The sequence below is a fragment of the Solea senegalensis genome, linkage group LG2 (assembly GCF_019176455.1).
Source record: "Solea senegalensis isolate Sse05_10M linkage group LG2, IFAPA_SoseM_1, whole genome shotgun sequence".
NCBI lineage: Eukaryota > Metazoa > Chordata > Actinopteri > Pleuronectiformes > Soleidae > Solea > Solea senegalensis.
The window spans coordinates 14230882-14252126 of NC_058022.1; the positions used below are offsets into that span (position 1 = coordinate 14230882).

The 21245-nt window shown below is 40.8% G+C and overlaps 1 protein-coding gene across 2 annotated transcripts; it reads right to left on the bottom strand.

Moving 5' to 3' along the window:
* Positions 1-365: 365 nt before the first annotated feature.
* Positions 366-18806, bottom strand: dop1b (DOP1 leucine zipper like protein B). 2 transcript variants are annotated; one of them, XM_044017955.1, is made up of 38 exons: positions 18592-18806; positions 15732-15909; positions 15075-15256; positions 14804-14974; positions 13871-14060; positions 13676-13774; positions 13349-13472; positions 13152-13261; positions 12618-12729; positions 12403-12523; positions 12174-12293; positions 11937-12045; positions 11351-11581; positions 10957-11249; positions 10427-10833; positions 10072-10343; positions 9836-9988; positions 9575-9675; positions 8491-8681; positions 6775-8368; positions 6560-6659; positions 6276-6467; positions 5910-6032; positions 5685-5819; positions 5543-5598; positions 5352-5456; positions 5111-5177; positions 4470-4629; positions 4211-4290; positions 4012-4121; positions 3732-3881; positions 3342-3403; positions 3063-3152; positions 2819-2955; positions 2673-2728; positions 2426-2569; positions 2163-2295; positions 366-1541 (listed from the first exon to the last, which is right to left on the bottom strand). In XM_044017955.1, the coding sequence occupies exons 2-38, from the start codon at positions 15867-15869 to the stop codon at positions 1284-1286; spliced, it is 6876 nt and encodes a 2291-aa protein (XP_043873890.1). In that variant the 5' UTR covers positions 15870-15909; positions 18592-18806; the 3' UTR covers positions 366-1283. The 2 variants fall into 2 exon arrangements, with proteins under 2 accessions (XP_043873890.1, XP_043873883.1); XM_044017948.1 differs by having other exon boundaries at positions 3063-3191.
* Positions 18807-21245: the final 2439 nt, after the last annotated feature.

Below are 21245 nucleotides of genomic sequence, written 5' to 3' on the forward strand. Positions count from 1 at the left end.
GCATCCAATATTTACGATCAAGACAACATATAGAACAGGTCTGACACAACTTGTTTTTCAGTAAACGTGGCCCCTAGAAAAACAGGAGAAAGGGGGGTACCCTCAAATGTGAGGCTTAGGATGTCGGATAAGTGTGGTCCTGCTCACCGAGGGCAGCGTTGTTGTACCAAGATTCGGCTGAAACACTCTCTCAAGCAAACTACAGTGCTTGATCCAGATGCTTGGCTTGTAACAAATAAAGTTCTCTTTCCGTTTGTTGCTATTTAAAGAAGGAAGGAATTTGCCTCGCCTTTCCCCAGTTACGTCTGTGCGGACGGTGCCATAACCCTGTAAACAACAACACAAGCTTCAAAGAGAGACCACAATTTTTAAGCTAAATATTTAATTTAATGAGCCTTCTGCCTGTTAATTCAGAACTTCGCATGGTCCGTTCAACAAATAAATTACTTCAACATTCAGTATTGTGGAATAAAAGACATCAGGCAGTTGTAAAAACTATCCATTAAAAACGACAATGAAAGAACTGAATTCCCTTGAACACCAACAATGGCAAGCAAGTACCATACACTACCAAGGTACACCCAATATTATTTGTAAGGGTTTCGAGGATGTACATTAAATCACATTGAGTAATTCACTAATAATACTCTTAACATAAGTATGTGAGGTCCCTATAACAATCAGAGAGAAAGTATCACTACAGCAGGATCCTACAGACAGACTTGACATTCTCAGAGTCAGACAGATCATACTTGAGAGTACTGATAACCAGATCTATGCAAAGTCAAAGGATAAAACAATACTTAAGGTTCTTCACAGTGAATCTGCTATTTGGCTTCAAAGATAAATGTTACTGCATCTTTTGTGAACGTAAGGTGCATGTGTAATAGTGAATGAAGTTAATGGAACAATTAGATGGTTGTACCATCATTATAGTGGTTTTTTTGTGTGTAAACACTTTGCAACTGACATAAGTGACGCACGTATTATGTATCATTGTAATTAATAGCATATTATTTCAGATATCCCAAACAAAGCCCACTTAATTAACAAAAGTGAAGTCTTGCTAATTCCAGAACAGATTCAGTGTGAGAGCACCTCAAAGGAATTATGTGGAAATCAAACATAATACAACAATAAATAACATTTCTTTTTTTCTTTCTTTTTTTTGGTTGACAATTCATTATCTGGTTGTGCTTTTCTTTTTAGGTATAAGACTCGTATGGCTGCAAAACCTAAGAAGACGATTAAGTTAATGAAAGCTTCATGCATGATTTTTTTTTTCAATTTTCCATGTAGTCCAGGAACTCTTGCTCAATGATGTGCTCCAGCTTCTTCAGCACTGTGGTAGAACTGGTTGTCGGGTAGTCTGCCACTTGGTAGGAGGACATGCCATGGGAATTAAGGGCAGGACCCTGGAAGGAACAGCAAAGGGTGCGAAGAAAAGGCAAGAGCTGGGTGATAGAGCGCAGAGAGCGCTGGGTGAGGAGGGGGAAGTCCAAATGCTCTGTGGAAGACTCCTCACTCAGCCCATTCATGGTCTGTAATGACAAGTCAGGACATCATGATTAGAGTGAGACATAAAGAAAAATGTCAATAAATAACTTAGATTAGCTTCACTGGACTGTGTCAGCAAGGCAAAGCAAAACTAGCCTCCAGAGGGTGGTGTAAAAAATAGAAAAAGAAAACGTTGGCCAACTTGTGCAATATTTCTGATAATGAACTCCTTCTACAAAGTACCAATACAAAATACTACTCTGTATCATTTAGGATAAAATGGATTCCTATTGAGGTAGATGAGCAGTTTCCCCTGTTGTTCAAAATGTTTTTCGATCATTCATTTTCAAGCAAATTTCTATAAAATAAAATCTCATATCCACTCACACTGTGCCAACACAGCTGTCTGCTGGGGTTAAGTGTCTTGCTATAGGCAAGCATAGCCTGGGATCTTACCCTCGACCTTTTTATTGAAGGACAGCCTGCTCATCACTGAGCTACATGTGATATGTGACACAACTGAGTGCAATATCACACTACTACCAATTATTACAGGGGAAAACGATGCATTTTTGCAGTGCAGTTAGCCAAAATCTTTTATAAACAGCCAATTAAACAGCCTTTTTTTTTTCAAAAGGAACTTTCTGCAATAGTGTAAAACTTACATCATATCGTTGCTGTATCCCTTCCAGTACTCTGACAACATGGGGTATGCATTCTTGCTCATCCTCTAACAGAGCAGTCTCAGGGCCATTGTAGCGCTTCACATCCACCTCAGGGACAAATGCCCAGCGATACCTGTACATGGAGCAGTCAGTTAGACAAAAGTGAGAGAGAATGTAACGTCAACAAAATAACAGTAAGTAAAATATCGTCTGCAAGACAAAAACTCATTAAAAAAAGTTTTTGTTCCACAGCGGGCTCTTACATCTGGAAGACTGGTATCTTCTCTGGAGGAAAAGTCAGGGAGGTGTCCAGAAACTTGCATGCTGACAGATACATGTCCAGCTCAGCCTGAGAGAAATTCACTGGTCCATTTCTCTCGAGGGCTCCACGCACCACTTTGGCCAGTCTAATTAATACAATGCACAATACACAATACAAAAGACAACAGTATTTTTAGAGAGAGCAACAAAAGGTTGTCAGTGAATCTGCAAATAAACCGATGAACTCACTTTGAGACGTCTTTATCGGTCTGCAGAGCTTTTTCTAGACGTGCAAATATCCGAATCTGAAGTAACAGGAAATACCACAATTAAATCTAAAGTGTGCAGCTTTGGCACTTTGTAATAAATCATGTTTTCAGGGGATGGAACCTTACTAGTTCCGTAACCATGATTGGCCAAAGAGATGTCAGGTGCTGGGACGAAATCCTCAGCAGGAGAACACGAAACATCAAGAACATCTGGGCTAAAACAGCAGGGCTGGGGTTCATACGCAGAGTCTCACTGAGACGCTCTGAAAGGATGAGCAGTGTAGATTGATTAATATGTCACATAACAGAGACACATTTCATGTTTGTTTTAACCTCTAATGTACACACAGGGTAAATATGAGCGCCTCACCTTGGATGAGGGGAAGGTAGAGATGATACTGGTCGAGCTCTCCGCTGAACATGGCAAATGCCTGGCGCTTTAGCAGCATGGGTTTCTGATCTATGTTAGCAAACAGTTTCAAGGAGCCACTCTGCATGCCTACATCACAGATAATAATTGTAACATCAAATAAACAATAACATCTTCTCTATTAGTATTAGATGATGGTTTAAAACAAAGTCTTTATTGCCTCTCTTATTTTAACATCATCAGATTTCCCTATATCACCACATATAACGTTATACTCACTCATTAGGTCTTTAAACATGGTCTTCTCATGAGTCAGCAGATGATCAATGATGGATTTCCAACTACAGAAAACATTAGAGGACATTACAGATGGGTGATTATACATTTAAATACCTCTTACAAAAGATAAAATAAAGCATAGCAGGTTTGCACGTGGGATTTGCTCTTAGCTCTGTAGAAAGGTGTTCTTTTATCCTACAATCATACTATGTTCTTTCATTGCTAAAGCTCTACACTGTGCAACACTTGTCAAAGAGTTGTCTTTTTCAGAATTAAGAGACACAGGTTGTGTATATTTACACAAACTTACTCTAACACCACAGGAACAGCACATACATGGAAATCAATACATTATATATTATGTCTTCTTCAAATGAAAAACAAACTCACTTGAGAGCACAGGTGGCATCCATGGTGAAGAAGAGGGGGTCCATGAAGAGCTCAAAAACCTCTTTCTTCCAAGCCCTTTTGGTGTAGGCATACCCACTCAGACTGCTCAGCAGCTGAGCGCCTGCTTCAAAGCTGGGCATGTTGTAGGCACTAAAGGAGAGAAAGCCATATTCATTATAAGGAATGGCTTTGTATATTTCTGCCAAGAGATCGTGCAAAATCCTACACAATGGTTCACTTAGACGGGCCCCCAAGCTCAGATACCAGCAAGAGCAGTTACCTGTGGTTCTTCAGGTATGGAAAAACATAGTACATGAGCCGAGAAATGAGAGGAACGGCTTTCTCCTTCTCATCGCTACGGTACACCATGTCCAGAAGTGGTGCCAGCATCTACAAAAATAGAAAAAATAAGTTAAACACCACAAACAAACCAATGTTCAGTCAAATATTCATTCAAATATCAAATTGTAGAGCGCTACCTCAGCCAGGAGAACGAGAGCTTGTACGCTGTAAACTGAGGGAGCTGAGGAGGAGACCATGGTGCTCGTTTGAGCCAAATCTGACGGGGAGATGAGGAGAGAAACAATAGTGAGTTCACTTGTGAGTGTGACCACACAGTTAATATATCTAGATCTATGTATTTAGAGAAAATCAGGGAATCCAGGACAGTTTTCTCAACCAGTGGTCCGGTATTACCAGCTACAAACGCAGGTAATTGTAAGTTGTATCCAAATTTACCGCAATTTTCGCCATCTGCATCTGTGTCATCGGGCTCATCTGCTTCAGGGTACACCTGTGGCTGAACTTTGACCTCAAGGCTGCGGCTGAGCCAACTGGTCTGCTCCAGAGATGATCCTGCAATCCCACCGACTGCCTCTAGGATGCGCTGAGTCACCTCCTGCACAATAATCAATGTCGCCATCAATGATTGTTTGTGCTCATGTTCTTACTAGCTAAAAACACAATAGTTAACTCTCATATAAATGAGAAAGCTAGTTTCTGTAATTTTCTGTAAGAAAATCGGAGAAACATGACGGTCTGTTTTTGATTTCTCTAGACCAGGTTACCCATATACTTTATTACAAGTGTGCAAAAGCATGACAAAATACTATGGACAGAAACAGTAATGAAGCAGACAGGTTGGATAAAAGGAAATGTCATTGAACTAAGCAATGTGTCCCTGTATTTGAAACAAGGCTACAACCTTTGAGCCATGTATCCAGCATTAATGAAGGGAAATCTGATTATCTAGGTAACCTGTTCTATCTGAGTCACCTTGTTACACAAGTGCAAGTACATACACTGATAGCAACACAATGGCTGACCCATGTGTTTTGCTTCCCAAATTAATGATAGCTATAAATCAGCGTGTATCGCACCTGCAGGTCTCGGGAATACTTCTTATTGTCCAGGTTGGGGAGCCTATTGACAAAGTCATTGAGGATTCTGCAAGATACAAGCCATGAATGAATACCACATTTCCAAAAGATACAGACAAGTTCATACAAAGAAATTTGTTTTAATATTTTACGAGTAATACAACATTTATTTTTGACAACTAAGATTATTTGTCTGGTTCTCTGTCAATACTGCTTATTAAGAATAAGTGTAAAAACTGACCCCAGCAGTAAGAAGTGCCCAGGCGGGGCAAGGTTGAGCTGAACAGACTCCCGCAACAAACTGAGAAGAGGAGCAACATTTTCTTGCATAGCCTGGGCTGAAATACTGCAAACAGAGACAGAGATTATTATTGTTCAAGTGGGCATTTGAAGCTGAGGTTGGGACTTTTGGCATTTCATTTTCTTACTCACCTCTGGATGTAGGCATAACTGAACTGTAACATTGGGATATCGACCAAGGTTGACTTCTAAAAGAGAGAACATAAATAAATGTCAAATAGTAAGGGAAGTGCAACTTTTTTTTGGCGACATGCATTATCGTTTGATCGTGTACCTGTTCCCCTTTGATCTGGTGTGGTTTTTTCACCACCTCTTTGACTAAGTGTAGGATTGTATCGGTATGCAAGGTGGTGAGTGATTTCACCATATCCACAATGGTTAGACGAGCCTCACTGGCCACAGGTAAAACCTAAAAAGAATAAGAGTTATAAAGAATCAATGACTCAATCGGTCGCGTAGGTTAGTTAGATGTGACTGTGTCTTTTTTCTCATTTCTTACTTGGTTTTTGTGTCTCCTTTTACTCTTCCTGCAGCTCCATACTACTCCCAATGAAGCAATCATCTGAACCCCATACTGCCCAGTCAGAGGAACCAGGAACTCTAGTATCCGCTGTCGTAAGATCTAAACATGCACACATCATGAATGGATAAAATGCTCCACAATAATACACAAAGATGGCTAGAGAAAAAGTCAAGAATATTACAGGATTACATGACATTTCACGATCAACATACATGTAAACAACAACACACATTCCACGATCAACATACATGTAAACAACAACACACACACAGCAGAAACAACTTTACACACATATGTGCTAGTATAACAGAAAGAAAGTAAATTTGTCTATAAAATACACACCTTGGTACTTTTAAAATAGACAGAGGTAGAGCCGTGTCTGCTGCTCTGGCCAGAGTCAGATGCTCGCTTCTGAATGTCCTCCCTCATGACCACACCCCACAACATCACCATGCTAGTAAGCATGTGCGGCAAAGCCTCAATTACAGCATTGCGAGCATTACGTATATCCACAGGATCCCAGGCCACCAGGGACTGATGACAGAGAGAAATATTAGATAAAGGTAAGATCATCATGGGTATTTTGTGAGTGTGTTTGTGTGTGTGTGAATGTGATCACTCCTCACCCTCTTGTTATCCAGTAGACAAAAGTGTGTAATGGTGGTCAGGCCTTCAAGCAGAGTCAGAGGGTAGTCAGGGGCGATGTTCTCTCTCCTAGCGCTCAGGCTGAACAGAAGATACAAACACAAATCCAATTTTTAATTTAACCTGTTGCCAAACAACCTCATTTTTGTGCTACAAGACTAAACATGATGTGTCTAAATTAACCTTAACTGCTTACCTCTGAATTGTTTTTCCTCCATCGTGGTCATATAATTTAACCAGCTCATCCAAGTTCCTGCAGATCTGATTGATGAATGGAGCCACAATGATACCTAATGACCTTCCCAGGTAGGGCAGAGAGGAGCACAGCAGAGACACCCAGTGGGGGTGCATGGCATAGCCGTACTGTGGCTGCAGAGCTATGGCTGCAGCAGATACAAACATTCCTTGAGATGTAATGGGATGACTTTGGACGTACTGGGCTGACTTGATGGACTGCTGGAAAAGGACAGCAGTTTGCCACTCGCGAGCCAGGGGGGTACTGTTAGTTGGGGATTCACGAGGCTCCACAGGCTGGCTGAATGCTCCACCTGACCCAGCTGGTGAGCCAGGCCCACCCATCCCCACATGGTGCTCCAGAACTATGAGAGCCTGAAGAAGCTTGAGTAACTCCATTTGTAAGGTGTACTGTTCTTGCCCCACTCCTGATCCAAGATTTACCAGGCTCTCCTCTGACAGTCCCCCCTGCTCATCGAGCAGCTCCATATTTCGGGGCAGTCCCTTGTCTGTCCCTTTCTGGCTCACGTACATGGATGCAGAAAGCGAAAGCAGAGCATATTGCTGCACTTTACATCTGGAGAGAAGGCTTCTGATGGGCTCCAGACCGACCCCATTAGCTTCCTGACCTCGTGCCATGGAGCCAAGCTGGGTCACTATCCGAGTTAGTACCTCCACACTCTTCACCTGAACCTCCCTGTTACCCTGGAGGTCCAGAGGACCAAGACTCAGGTAGGAAGGGTAATGAGAGCGCAGGAATCGAAGACACAAGGACACCAACAGTTCAATGAGAAGGGCTGGGGGGACAGAGGGGGTGGAGGACGGAGAGAGCAGGCTGCCGTAGAAGCCTTTGCCATCCTGAGCCTGTTGGTGCCGTTGTAAAAGGTTAGAGACCAGGTTTAAATGCGCAGCGGAGCTTGTATCCAGAGAAGTGGAGGACAGAGCATCCACCAGAGGGCACTCAGCACTACTCCGCAGCAAACTGTCCAGTAGCGCTAGGCCTTGGAGGAGGTAGCGCCAGCCGCCTGCCACAGGATGCAGGAGTACATGACGGAACAAGGAGTCAATGGCCTCTCTCTTCTCACGCTCCTGTTTTAACAGACGAGACCTTGCCATGGTCTCTAGCTCTAAATCCTCGTCATCCTCACTTGACAGAGAATCGGATGCCTGAGTACGTTCAGACTCTACTCTCTGCAGGCCATTGACTGTGCCTTCTTCCTCGTTGCTGTGGTACAGAGCAGAGCCAGAGCTGGAGTTCTCCGTGGATACTTGGGCACCACTGGTGTCATGTGACTCAGTGTGCTCACTCTCAACCTCCTCCTCTTCCTCCACTCTGTCCTCCCCTTCTTCCGTCTCTTCACTTTCACTCCTCGATATCCATAAAGGGTCCTGCGGTTTTGCCAGCTCGGGATCACCCTCTAACTCTGCCCACAGGGATTCCCGGTCAACAATATTGGTGAGATTCAAGGTGGTGACCTCTGTTGCCATGGTATCTGCAGATGTCCCAGATGTTTTTGTGGAACTTCGACTTCTGTTGCTCAGAATCTTCAGGTTACCTTTCAAAGCATGGGGGATATCGACTTAACAAAACACACAAACAAAGCACACAGCTAATCCCCCCCCTCCAAAGAAAATGGATACAACATATGTAATGCAGACACATTTAGGATACACTCACCTGCCGTGAGATTTTGTTTGATGCTGTTAATAGAGGAGCGCTGAGTGGATGGGTGAAGCAGCAACAAAAGTATAGGTTCCAAAACTCGAATCACATCATTGAGGGACAAAGCCCTGTCCAGCCAGCACTGAGTTGCTGCACGTATGGAGCCATCAGTGCAGCTCAGACTGTCCACCACTACACATAAAGACCTGATAGAGACACATATTTCAAAAGTCAGTTTGTGGAGGCTGCAACGACTTCTTCAAACAAAGGCTATCTCCCTCCGAAATTCTTGGGATGTTACAAAAAATCCAAACTATCAGCTTTTCTGACTGAGATTAAAAGCCCTATAAACGGTAAGCGACTTCAAATGTACTTCACAAGCCTCAGCTCTGCTGCTTTGCACAAATGCTGATGTAGCATCCAGTTAACTTCAGCCAGTTAACTTCATTTCGCGTCACATCACATTAGCTAAATGAGAAATATGGCTGTTCTCTAAGCACTGGCACTAGTAAAGTTGGCTATAGAGCTACTTTACTGCACATCATTAAAATACATTTCTAATATTGGTTTCTAACACTATTAACTAAGATTAATCCACTGTCAGAGTTTCACTATAAACTGTGTATAACAGACACACACACAGCCTTTTAGTTTGAAAAGTGTAGCATAGGTAGGAGGGTAGAAGCAGTTAGCCAACAGGAGGCTGAACACAATTTGAATGGCATCTCTGGTAAAATCAGCATCGTTCTCACGTCAGTTAACATTTTCGTTAATGGTCTCAATTGCTTGTTTCAGTCTTCCTCAGTAGTGGACACAATGTACATTTAGAAAATAAATATTTTTTTCCATTTAGAAGGAAAATAAAGTATGGACCATATGAGTGGCCACCAGTGTGACTTCGCACAGTATGTTCCTGGTAGCAGGTGACTTTGACATGGCACCAGTCAAATCACAAATCCTGAGGCTTCACACGTTTTTATATACAGTCTATCAGTAGCATGAGCCTATAGACAATCTACATAAGACAAGTGTTGAGAATAATTAAGTACTTAGTATTATCAATGACATTCAGGATTTAACTATTTAACTGTGTACTAACCGGTCAAAGGAGCGATTCAGAGACATGGTCCTGTTGGTTTGGATCTCTCGGGTCAGGTGCCATAGTACTGTGAAGCGGTGCAGTGCTTCGAGCCTAACAGCCTGAGACAGACAAACACAAATGAGGCCACTGGCTTGTTTGCTCAACACATTAAACATCCTAGTATGTTGTTTGTCTCCCACTTAAAGTGACTCACAAGATGCTAGGTGAAAATGAAAATTGTGAGAGAAAATTGTTCCGTGTCTGTACAAGAATACACACCTTGTCTTTGTGCAACAAAGCCTGGCAGATGATGTTTTCACAGATTGATGCTGTTGGAGCCAAACAGTGAAGCCTGTAAAATAGTTCCACACAGGAAATGTGCTGCTCCCTCCTCTCCATGTCCAGCTGGTTCCACAGAACTTGGGACAACCTCTGCATCAAAGTTCCAAAATGTCAAAATACAACAATTCAACACCACATTAGAGTTATTCCAAGAGATATTTTCCTGATCTTACCTGATAGAAATCTGTGCCCTCCTCTATCACCTGTAGCAGAGCAGGGTAAATGGGTGGTACAGTGACCATCTGCAGCCGCCCACTCAGAGGGTTTGAGTCAGAGGCCTTGTAGCGTCTGTGTTTGTCCTCAATGACCAATGCCAAGGACTGGGAATGGTTTATAAGTTCCAAAAGTGTGGCCACTGCTGTGTGCTGGATTTTGTAGTCTCTTGACAGGCAGCACAGTGTCATCAAGGACCTCAGCCATATTGGCAGGCTGTCTACTTCAATACCTAAGGAAAACAAAAACATTTTAATTAATGACCTTCTTTGTGGGTTAAATGACGTAAAGGATTAAGTCTGTCTGAGAGCTGACCTGTGTGGCCAAACATGTCTGTGTGAAGAGCCAGAGTCTCCTCTTCACTTAGGTAGACAGGGAAGGTGGCACACTCCAGCAGCAGGTGGCAGGTGGCTGTGAAGGCCTGTTGGCAGTCCTCGGATATCTCTGCCCTGCTCCGGGGCATGAATCCTCCTGCCCAGTCTAGACATCCTAAACGCCCATGTTCCTTTTTCTTCTCGACAGGGGATGCTGAGACCTCGGTGTCAGGTGTAGCGCGGAATTTCATTTTGTTTGGATTGAACAGTTCGGACAGTTTGTCTTTAATTTCACGTCCCCCTAGACCTGGCAACAACAAATTCTTTTGATCTACAGAAGCAGTGGTTACATCAGGCTGGGGTTCTTCCTCAGGTCTGCTGACATCTTCCACCTGCACCAGCAAGTACCTGAAAACATACAGTTCACAGTTAAGAACTGTGACCTACAGATGGCTCAAATTATACTGCAACTCATTTGACCATGACTTGTCTAAGTACCTAGTATGTACAAGGTAAGTAGTTAGTCCTTACCTTGTGGTTATGAAGGACAGTATATCCTGCAGACACTGGGTCATTGTGTCAACACTGCCTCCCCGCTTCCACACTCCATCATTATCTTTACATATTTCATTTCCCTTAGCTCCCATTCCTGGTGGGAACTGCTGTTCTGAGGGTGAAGCACTGATTCCTAAGCCGCTGTCTTCAGATGTGATTGTTGGGTAAATGCCATTTGTGATTTCTGCATCATCCCCTCCATCTGTGTTCTGCTCTTCATCACCATGGTCACCATTCACCTGGGCAACACATCCATTTTCACCTCCCTCCTGGATAAAGTGTGATTTTTATGGTGTGAGACACAGTCAAATCTAATGAAAAATGATTTGAAAAACAAAAGTACATGAACACATACTGTAAAATGTCTAACCTGCATGTCTTCCTCCTCTGGTGACCGTATCTCAATATCCTCTGAGTGTGACCCTGCTTCAATGTCCATATATGCCACAGGCATTTGGATCTTACTGAGAACCTTGAAGCAGGCACGCAGACTGTGAGTGACATCCTCCAGGTTCACAGAGTCCAGGTGGCTGTGCAACGTCTGCAGCATGATGCCCAGCATCTCAGGTAGGAACTGAGACTGGATGTCAGAGTGGAGCTCCTGTTAATTCAAAATTAGAGAAAAGTAAAAATATTTCTTCGAGTGAAGGTGTATTACTCCTTGGTCATTCAGTACAAAATCACTGTACATCTTTGTTTGAACCTAAACAAAAAAGGTTTCCATCCTCAATCTTTAGCGAAATCAGCTCAGATACAGATACAACATGTCAAATACAACCCTAATTGGCAGGTAAAATATATTTGCATATTTGGTTGCACTGGGCCTTCACAAGTATTTTAACTTGTAAAAGGTAAATGGTAGGGTCAAATCTGTCAAATAGAACCCTCATGATTATTTTCAGGTAGGAACAACCTTTTGGTCACAAAAAGTGTGTGTGTGTTTGTGTATTATTTACCAGAGGGAGAACATCAAGCAGGAAAATGATTAGAATGGACATCTCTGTGACAGAGGGAGCAGGGTGGCTGCGGTCCTGCTGAGGAGGAATGGGTGGGTCGTCTTTTTCACTACAGAGAAAAAACAGAGAATAAATTACTCTTTCTTTTAATTTCTGTCTTGAAATTTGTGAAAGTAAATTTATGTGAATGTAGGTAGATTTTTTTTATACATCAAAACTAAACACACTCTACAGTACCTGATAGAAGTGCAGAAGCGCCGTGTCATGTACTCCCACAGGTATTCACTGTTCATGGAACTCACAAGCATGTTCACCGTCTTTATGATCTCGGATGCATTTTTATTCTCTTTTATTTTACTGCCAAAGAAAACACACACACAAAAAAAAATCGCCATGTGTTCACTTTGTCAGATGTTCAGTGAAATGTAAACGTCCTTGCGTCTGTGCCATCATCCAATACTCTTACCTGACAAGCTGGTTGCCTGACAGCCCTGAGCTGGTGATGACTTCCTCCCCCAGCATCTCTCGACAATAGCTGTAGAAGGCTCGGACGACCTCCAACAACACGCTGCTCAAGGCAGCTGGACCTGAGCACAAACATCAGCACTACAGTCAAACAATCTCACATTAAGTGAGACAAAATCAAGTGCACTGTGAAGTATTTGGGTACTGTTATCTTACCAATCTCTGGTTTATCCAGCAGGCTGATGATGATCCGAAAGGGCCTGAGGTATCCAATCACATTCTCAGGGTTGTTCTCCACGTCCTTCTGTTTGAGTATGTTAATCAGAGCCTGGGGTTGCAGAAATTAACAGACAGAAAAAAAAGTTGACAAACATACATTAGTATTTTGTTTAAACAAGACACACGTGAGATGAAATGTGCTGTTTGTATTTGGAGTTTTTAAACATGGATAAGCTTAGTTTCATTGTAAAAAAAAAAATGGGGAATACACTTATTAGCATTTTAGTCTTTTGTGGTATACAGTTTCTCTGAAATCCTACAGTTGCAACAAAACAAATCAAAAATGAATCCCACAAATAAACCCTGTATGCAAGGTATACTGTGTATACAGTCAAAATGTCTTCCCCTCATTTCACTCTGCTCTTCTAAGCTAAGATAAGCAGCTACTGGCTGTTACCAGTAAATTTTTCAGAAATATCAGATTAATTAAGGCTTGTCAAGTGTTTGAGTGCTTTTATATGATTGTGTTACCTGTACAAGGTAATCTCTGGTGTAGGTGTTAAAGTAGTATATCATATGCTCCTCTGTGGAGGTGGAGAAGGTGGGATGTGGTGCCACCATTCCTCCTTTTATGTTTGTGCCTGAAAACAAACAATAAGAGATATTAAAATAAACTTTAATTATGGGTCATGTGGCTGAAACACATCATCCATTAATGAAGTGGGCACCTAGGAGCCAGGCGTAGAGGCGTCTATTAAGGGACATGTCTCTGCGGAGCAGTGTGAGAGAAGCAGCAGACACCACGGCGATCATGTCCTCGCCGCTCAAAGCAATACAAGACTCTGCAGGGTCCTGAAACAACAACGTTGACAGTGATAGTAAGCAACAGGATGGCAGACTAAAAAACTTTATTTTGGACAGAAAACAAGGAAAAAGATGCTACAGCTCTTAGCTGATTAACAAGTGACAACAGTAACAGAAAAGGACAAACACTTGACTAAAATGACTCAACACTCAGACAAACAAAAAAGGTGAGTTTCTGTGTGTTTACCTACCAGGCATGTGGCAAAGGGGAAAAAGTAGAGCAGGATTTCAAGCATGTTCCTCTGGACAAGAACATTTGAGTCTTGCAGAGAAAGAAACACTGCTTTCAACTGGAGAAAGACGGGGGCCGAGACAATAGTTAGTTTTGGTGGCTGTAGAACTCAAGTTTTGTAATGTCACATCGGCGCAGTAGGAATAACACTCACCACTTGGCGGCTGTCGTAGCCCAGCATGTGTATTTGCTGGTGCAGGGAGGCAAAGTGGTCGAAATGTGTGACTATAAAGATGGAGGCAGGCAGCCGCACGGTGGTGCTGACCACCATGCTGCCCCACAGGGCACCATAGAAGACCTGCTGACCCACCAGCAACGACAACTTGACCAGCAATGCCTCAGTCCTGAACAGGGAGAGGGACAGAGGGGGGGAGAGAGAGAGAGTGAGCACAGTGACATGTGTTCAACAACACAAGCCCAACAAATCTATACTTCTCACTAACAGACTGGCCTCAATGTCAAACCAATCAATTCTGTAGAAAGAAAAAGTATAAATATTTTAATGAATTGTCTCAACCACAAATAATCTAAGTTAATTAAATGACATGTATCAGAAATGCAAAATAAACTTATCAGATCGTACCACAGTGGGCTAAACATTAGGCAGTCCCTGGAAACAACGCCCACGTCTGTAAACTACACATAATTGCAGCAAATCGATTGAAATATAGCATAAATATATAGAAATGTATAAAAATATAAATATATAGAAAATATAAATATATATAGAAAAATATAAATATATAGAAAAATATAAATATATAGAAATGTCAATACAGCATTTGCTGCAGGGGTAGACATTTCTATTACATAGTTGAATATTTGAGCAACAGCCTTTGTATATACTGTATGTTCCAAACAAATAAAGAAAATGAGGCAATGTTAGCTATAACTTTCAATTTCTGTCATTTTGGTGAAGAGCTGCAAATTCCACAAGAAGACTAAACGTGTTGATCTATTAATCATTGGTGAAGAATAAGTGACATTTACTGATAATATAGAATGTAAAATATTGAAAACAAAAACATGTACAATGACAAACAAAAAATAATTTCTCTCTTTTGACAAAATAGCATGTGCCGTGTACCTGTCATAGACCTCCAGTCCTTCCTCCAGGCCTGGGAGAAGTCCTGTTATGAAGGCCTGAAGACTGGGCAGCAAAGCCCTCTGCAGTGGGAGATAGTAACGCTCATATAGCGTCAGCAGCGCAGGCTTCACGGCCATGGCTGCATGGCCCAACAGCGGGAACAATCCCGAGCTATAAACCAGAGAGACACAGAATCATGAAAGATCTACACTTGTGTGATAGAGACCGCAGTCAAACTGAAGCAATAAAAGACCTAGTTCTGTTTCTTCACCTGTAAATGAACAGATCTTTGGCCAGCCATTTTGTTCCAATTATTTTGAAGATGACCTCATAAGTCTCAAGGGCCTTGAGGTGCACTCCACTGGGCAGAGCAGGATGCAGACACTGGGCCAGACGCTTCCCTATGATCAGCCTCTTAGGTAGGAGTGAGTAGCGGAGGTTACTCTGCAGGGCCTGATGGAGAGAGGGGAAAGTAAGAAGAGGCTGAATTGGCCATGGGCCACATTTTTGTGGTGAGTAACAATCTCACACAACCAGCTACAAATAATGAGAACATCTATATAAAACTGAATTTCTGCTTCCACTAACATCCTCTGTGCACTTCAACTAATTCTTGTGCATTAGCACACAGGGAAGTGTATCTGTTCTGTGAGCCAAAAACAAAAGAGGCACATTTATTACCACAGATCAATAGTCAGAAGACTTGAATCAGGCTTGTATAACGGAGTGTCGCTATGAGAACAACTTCCTCATAACTAAAGAGAACTGAAACACTGAATATCTGTGAATTTGGGTTCAACGTCAAAACATAAGTCATAAATGAGCAGCACAGGACATATCCAGAAATAAATAGCACTATCAATAGCAGATACATGTGTGGTGTTTCTGTTGAAATAGATCATGATCACGTGTGTGCATCACACTATACCTTGTTGAGCTTGCCCAGAGAGGAGATAAGATCTGCCCACTCACTCGAAGACTCAAAGTTTCGCAGCGCTTTCTCAATGACAGCTGAGTAGCTGCGGTAGCGGTAGTCATTCTGTAGCTCGATCTCCTCAGCATCCATGATATATCAGTAGAATGCCAGCATGTTCAGCACAAAGTGTCTGAAAATGGGAAAATGATGAAAAAGAAAAGAAGATGTAAGATTTTTTTGAGAGAAGACATATTAAGAGTCAGTATCTTATGTTTGGTAACTGTTGGCTATGCCACTGCCTCTGGGGCCTGTGTATGAGAAATACAATTAGCCAATTTGGCAGTGTTCATTAACATATCCAAGCTTGGAGGCAAAAGATGATAATTGGCTTCATTCATGAATAGACAACATTTGTCGGATGGTCGAAGGAGTCCTAAAAACACAAACTCTGTAGCTCTGCTTTCACTTCCAGATAAAACAAACATATGGTGGGATACAGTTTTCCTCCCTTGTCTATGCAGTAAAATGTGAAGCTGTGTTAATTGTTTCAGCCTCTGCAGAGACAACATTAGGTAAATAATCACCTTTAAAGCTCTTATGGCAAAGTTGCCAACACACATCCAGCCGTGTAGATAGTATCCTAGCTTCTAGGAACATCCTGAAGGAAAAGTGTGGCTCTTTAAAATGCTACATTAATCAACGCCAGCTTGTTCTGTCTGCATTTGGATAAGTGCAGGTAAGGTTCAACAATTTCATCAGAGCATTTTTTTGTTGGCAATAGAGCTGCAACTAACATCAAACCTGGAAATGATGATGTCCTCAAATGTCTTGTTTTGTCCACAAACCAAAATTATTCACTTTTAATGATTTATTTGTTAACCAGAGCAAAGAAATTAAGAAAATATTCACATTTAAGAAGCTTAAGCAATCGGAAATCTGGTTTTAATCATGAAAAAAGCATCAAACCGATTATTCTATCATCAAAATAGTTGCAGATTAATTTAGTAATTGATTAACAATCGATTCATCGATTAATCGTTTCAGCTCTACTTGGCAATAACAAGGAGGGTGGTAGGCCTAAACCAAAAACAATATAGTCTATCAATCTTTACTTACATTAAACAATATTGATTAATGTAGTTTTAAATGAGTAAAATGCTTTCTGGCTTCAATGCACGTGCTAAGAGGCGGTGGTGTGTGTTTGCACATGTAGTCATTTGAATGCAGCTACACAGAGAGATGGACGGGGGACTATGAAGACAGGACTAGAGAGACACATGGGCATCTGGACTTCCTGCAGCTGAGGTAGGAGGAGCTTTACCATCATGAACAAGTCCACCAACACAAAGTCAGAGTGTCAAAGCCTATCATAGCTTTACAAACTCTCTGATAATAGTTGAACTGGTCTAAACAGTTCATTAGTATATGTAAAATAACTAATAAATTATAATTAACAAAACATGTTATCCATTTTCTGGACCTTTTGGAATAAGAGGGAAGAGAAAACGTCAATGAGACAGAGACTTTCTTTGGGGGGGTGTCTTCAAATCTCTAAACTAAACAAGAAATGTTACATATGGAAAAACATTTGCAAATGCTAACAGCAACATATTAACTGAATGAGCTTTTGAATTTGTACATCATACAAATACATCACCTTGTTATATTTTAATGTTTGATTAATAAAACAACAAATGCATATTATGTGATAGGTTTCTATTTTATCTAAAGATGACCACTTAGTTTGCAGGTTTAACAGAACTAAACATCATATCATTAAAACATAAACCCTTCATCCCAATGAAAGACACTCTGCAGTGCGACCTACAACACTGCCAGTGATATAAATATAAACCTGCTTAAAGACAACGCGTAAGAGATACATCAGTCTAAATGGCAACTACTCCTTAATGAAGTGTTTGTTTCTAAGCACATAGACCTTAATTCTTCCAGCAAAAACAGCTTATCAACTGGTAACAGCTTGATAACAGAATGGTGCAGGCTGAGCAGAACTGTTTAACTCTCACTTCCTCAATAGTATGTATCACCAAAAAGGCAAGTGCAATAAAACTATGCATTTGAGCCAGCTGTGGCTGAGCAGGAGTGTGTGCTTTGAGGGTGGACACTGTGGAACGCAACAAGCCCCACTATGCACTGTGTCACCTGACTGACACCACCACTACAACAGGCTTTTCGTGACTGTGTTTCAGAGCTGTGAGGTGACACACAGCCAAAATCAACTGTGGCCACAAAACAAGCTGCAGCTTAAATGGCGGGTAATTACTTAGTCAGTGTATTATTTTGAAGAACACAATTAACAAAAAAAAACAAAAAAACTTTAGCTCACTGGGGACCAGAGGTTTACATTTCTTATGTCTGACCTGCAAAGGTTAGTCATAGGAGCTGTAAAAGCACCTGCAAAAGTACTGAAACACATGAATTGTGCTAATAAAATCCAAGTAATTATGTGTGTTACATCCCAAAGCTATAATATAACCATTGCAGTGATATACAGTATATTGAACCTTTAGATACTGTTATTGAATTATTGCCCAGTCACTGTATAGATTATCACAAGTACTGTAGCATTGATAGCTATATGTTCAGAGTATTGATATCGAAGGAAAACACCTCAAACAGCAAGAATGATAACACCACCACAATTAAATATTACAGACTATATACACAGTCACACCAGTATCACAACTGAACTATTTCTACACGTACCACATGTTTTTACACATGTAGATATATATACATATATATATATACCAGAAAAAATATCAGTCGTCTCTTCAAATGAAGACAGAATGTACCGTCATCACAAACAACACACAGCCTGCCAGCTTTGGCAGGAGCATCAGCGACTCACCAAATGTGAAATAAGCCGAGAGTTAGCATCCGTGGCTCGCTCATGTCAAAACAACAGCACGCCTGGTTCTCCTGCTGCGTTTTTCCACACTGAAGTGACACCGAAACAAGAGGTATCAAACGTGTAATATGTCCTGAGGATGTGTGTTTGTGTGGGTGTATTTGTATGTCAGACACCATCATCCCCGGGCTGAACCAACGGGGTGGGTTCCTCAAACTCAGCTGATTCAGAGCCACAGAGCCGCGAAAGCACGGCTCACTTCCGCGGAGAGGACGGGGGTGGGGGCGGGGTTATTGTGAACGATAATAATAAAAAAAAGACGACATGTTTGTCTTCAAACTGTCATGAAAAAAGTCAGTACACAGAGAGCGTTTACTAAATTTATGCTCGGAGACAAAAAGAAACCGGTTTTTCCTTGTAGCAGTTGTATAATGTAGATGCCAGTTTTACTGGGAACGCACTCCCCTGCGGCTTTGGTATAGTCCAGGATGTGCAGTGTTTACAAACCTTTCACCTCCCTGGAAGATATAATGTATATATTTGCAGAAAATAGTACACTGCACAACTCCTATACAGTCTGATTACTTACTTAAAAAGTGATATACAGCTAAATAATTTTGATGCTATAAAAGTGAAAAATGAATAGGTAATTTAATACAGTCATTTATTTATTCATACAGATACAATTAAATAAAATTTAAATTTGATCAATTTAAATTTAAAATATCCCTCGCTCTCTAACATGTTGAAGGGGTGTATAACAATGTTTCACTAATGCCCCATAGTCGATATAATTTTCCATTGAACCCCTCTTCCTCCACCCTGTGGTAAAACTGGGTCATTACATTAATCAGGGAGCCAGTATTGTTTTTCAATAATACAATTTTTGTAACTTGCACAAACGTTTTTCATTGATTTACATTTATTTAAAGTCTCCATTAATGTCCACAACAACCTCTTTAATAGTTACTTGTTTACAGTTAATACAGAAAATGTTAAAGCTGCGGCACAGCTACACAAGCTTTGCCCCATTACACATGCACATTGGTTGAAGGTGAATTATAGTAGATTTACGTGACTACTGAACCTCCAATACGGTTAAGGATGTGCATGTGTTATTTATTTGTCTTTTGTTATTTAATAGCCTTCTTCTATAATGTTATAAATAAAGTTGTTTGTTGCATATTCCTGTTTCATAGTTCTACATAGCAGTGTCAACATTTTATTTTCTTGTTTGACAAATGTAATGATTACATTTGGTCACACTAGTTAATAATAATTACTTTTGGTTTATCTACAGTCATGGCTTGCATGTGCTACTTTGTGTCTGTAGATGGTGCTCCTGTATTTTCAACCTTTCCTTACCAGCCTGCACAACAATAATGAGCCTGCAATTCTTTAAACACACGTTCTGTCCTGAGTGATTCCTAAAAGTACATGAAAGTTTGGCTCTCTTGAGCCTCATGAGAAATATAACATTCAACTGTCTCTTATTACAAGTTTGCATTCAATTGAATGCCAGGTTGTGCAAAAGCATTGCAACTGTGTTGTGATTTATCCATTTTCATCAATTTAATAGATTTTCAGGCCTTTTCTTACCAATTAGTGGGCTTTACTGCATTCATTGTGGTGGTGTTTTTATGTTTAACAGGGGCTGTCATCCATGTGGCATCAGAGAACTAGTGCCCACTTTTAGAAGGGACACTATTTTTATAGACTTGGTGAGATAATAATGGATTTAACAGGTGAACCACAGTCTAATAATAGAGATGCTCTTTATAGACTGAGTGAGAAAGCTACTATTATTGAAAGAATATGCACTTTGTTTCCTAAACATAAGGTTATGATAGGCCAATTATCTCTGTATTAACACCATTAAAAATGTAAATCCAGTAAAACTACCAGGCAAAGCAATCTGACAACTGAAAGAGACATTATTTTCCATGTTAATGTTTATTTGTTTGTTCAATACTGCTTATATGTCTTCAAAGATGTCTTTAAAATCTACAATGTTACATTCTGGGGTCTACTAATCAATTCAAATCTGAACTTTACCTTCAGTTCATGCATTAAAACCTTCATTTAATTTGAGTAAAACATATCAATATAATATTTTAGATTGTTTTTTTTTGAATATCAACCAACTGACAGAATCTGTTTATTTAACACATTGTGCAAACGACAGAAAAAACATTAAGAGAAATGCACAAATCAAATCATTGTGATCAGGCAAATAGAGTATAATTGTATTTTGGCAGAAGGTCGAGCTATTGCAACATAAAAACTTAGAATGGCCAAAAATCAATGGTTGTGTGTCTGACTCAGCTGAAAGTGTTCCTATTTGTTCAAAGCTCTAACGATCACAGGCATTTTGCTAAAAGCATTATACATTTTTTAAACATAATATTGCGTGTACTTTGGAGCCTTTGCAGCATCTTTTGGCCTTGATTTAATCACAGTTAACAGGACAACTTTTTGAAACCACCATTTAAGACGATCACCTCTATATCACCACAATGTCTGGTTTGGCAAAGTCAGGTTTACATGTAACACAAATAGTGGATCAGTTATCCAGGTTCTTCAAGGTCAAAGGTTTGTTAAGTTGGCTGAGACAACAATCGTCAGGCTCTGCACACACTGGGAACTGTAGACAT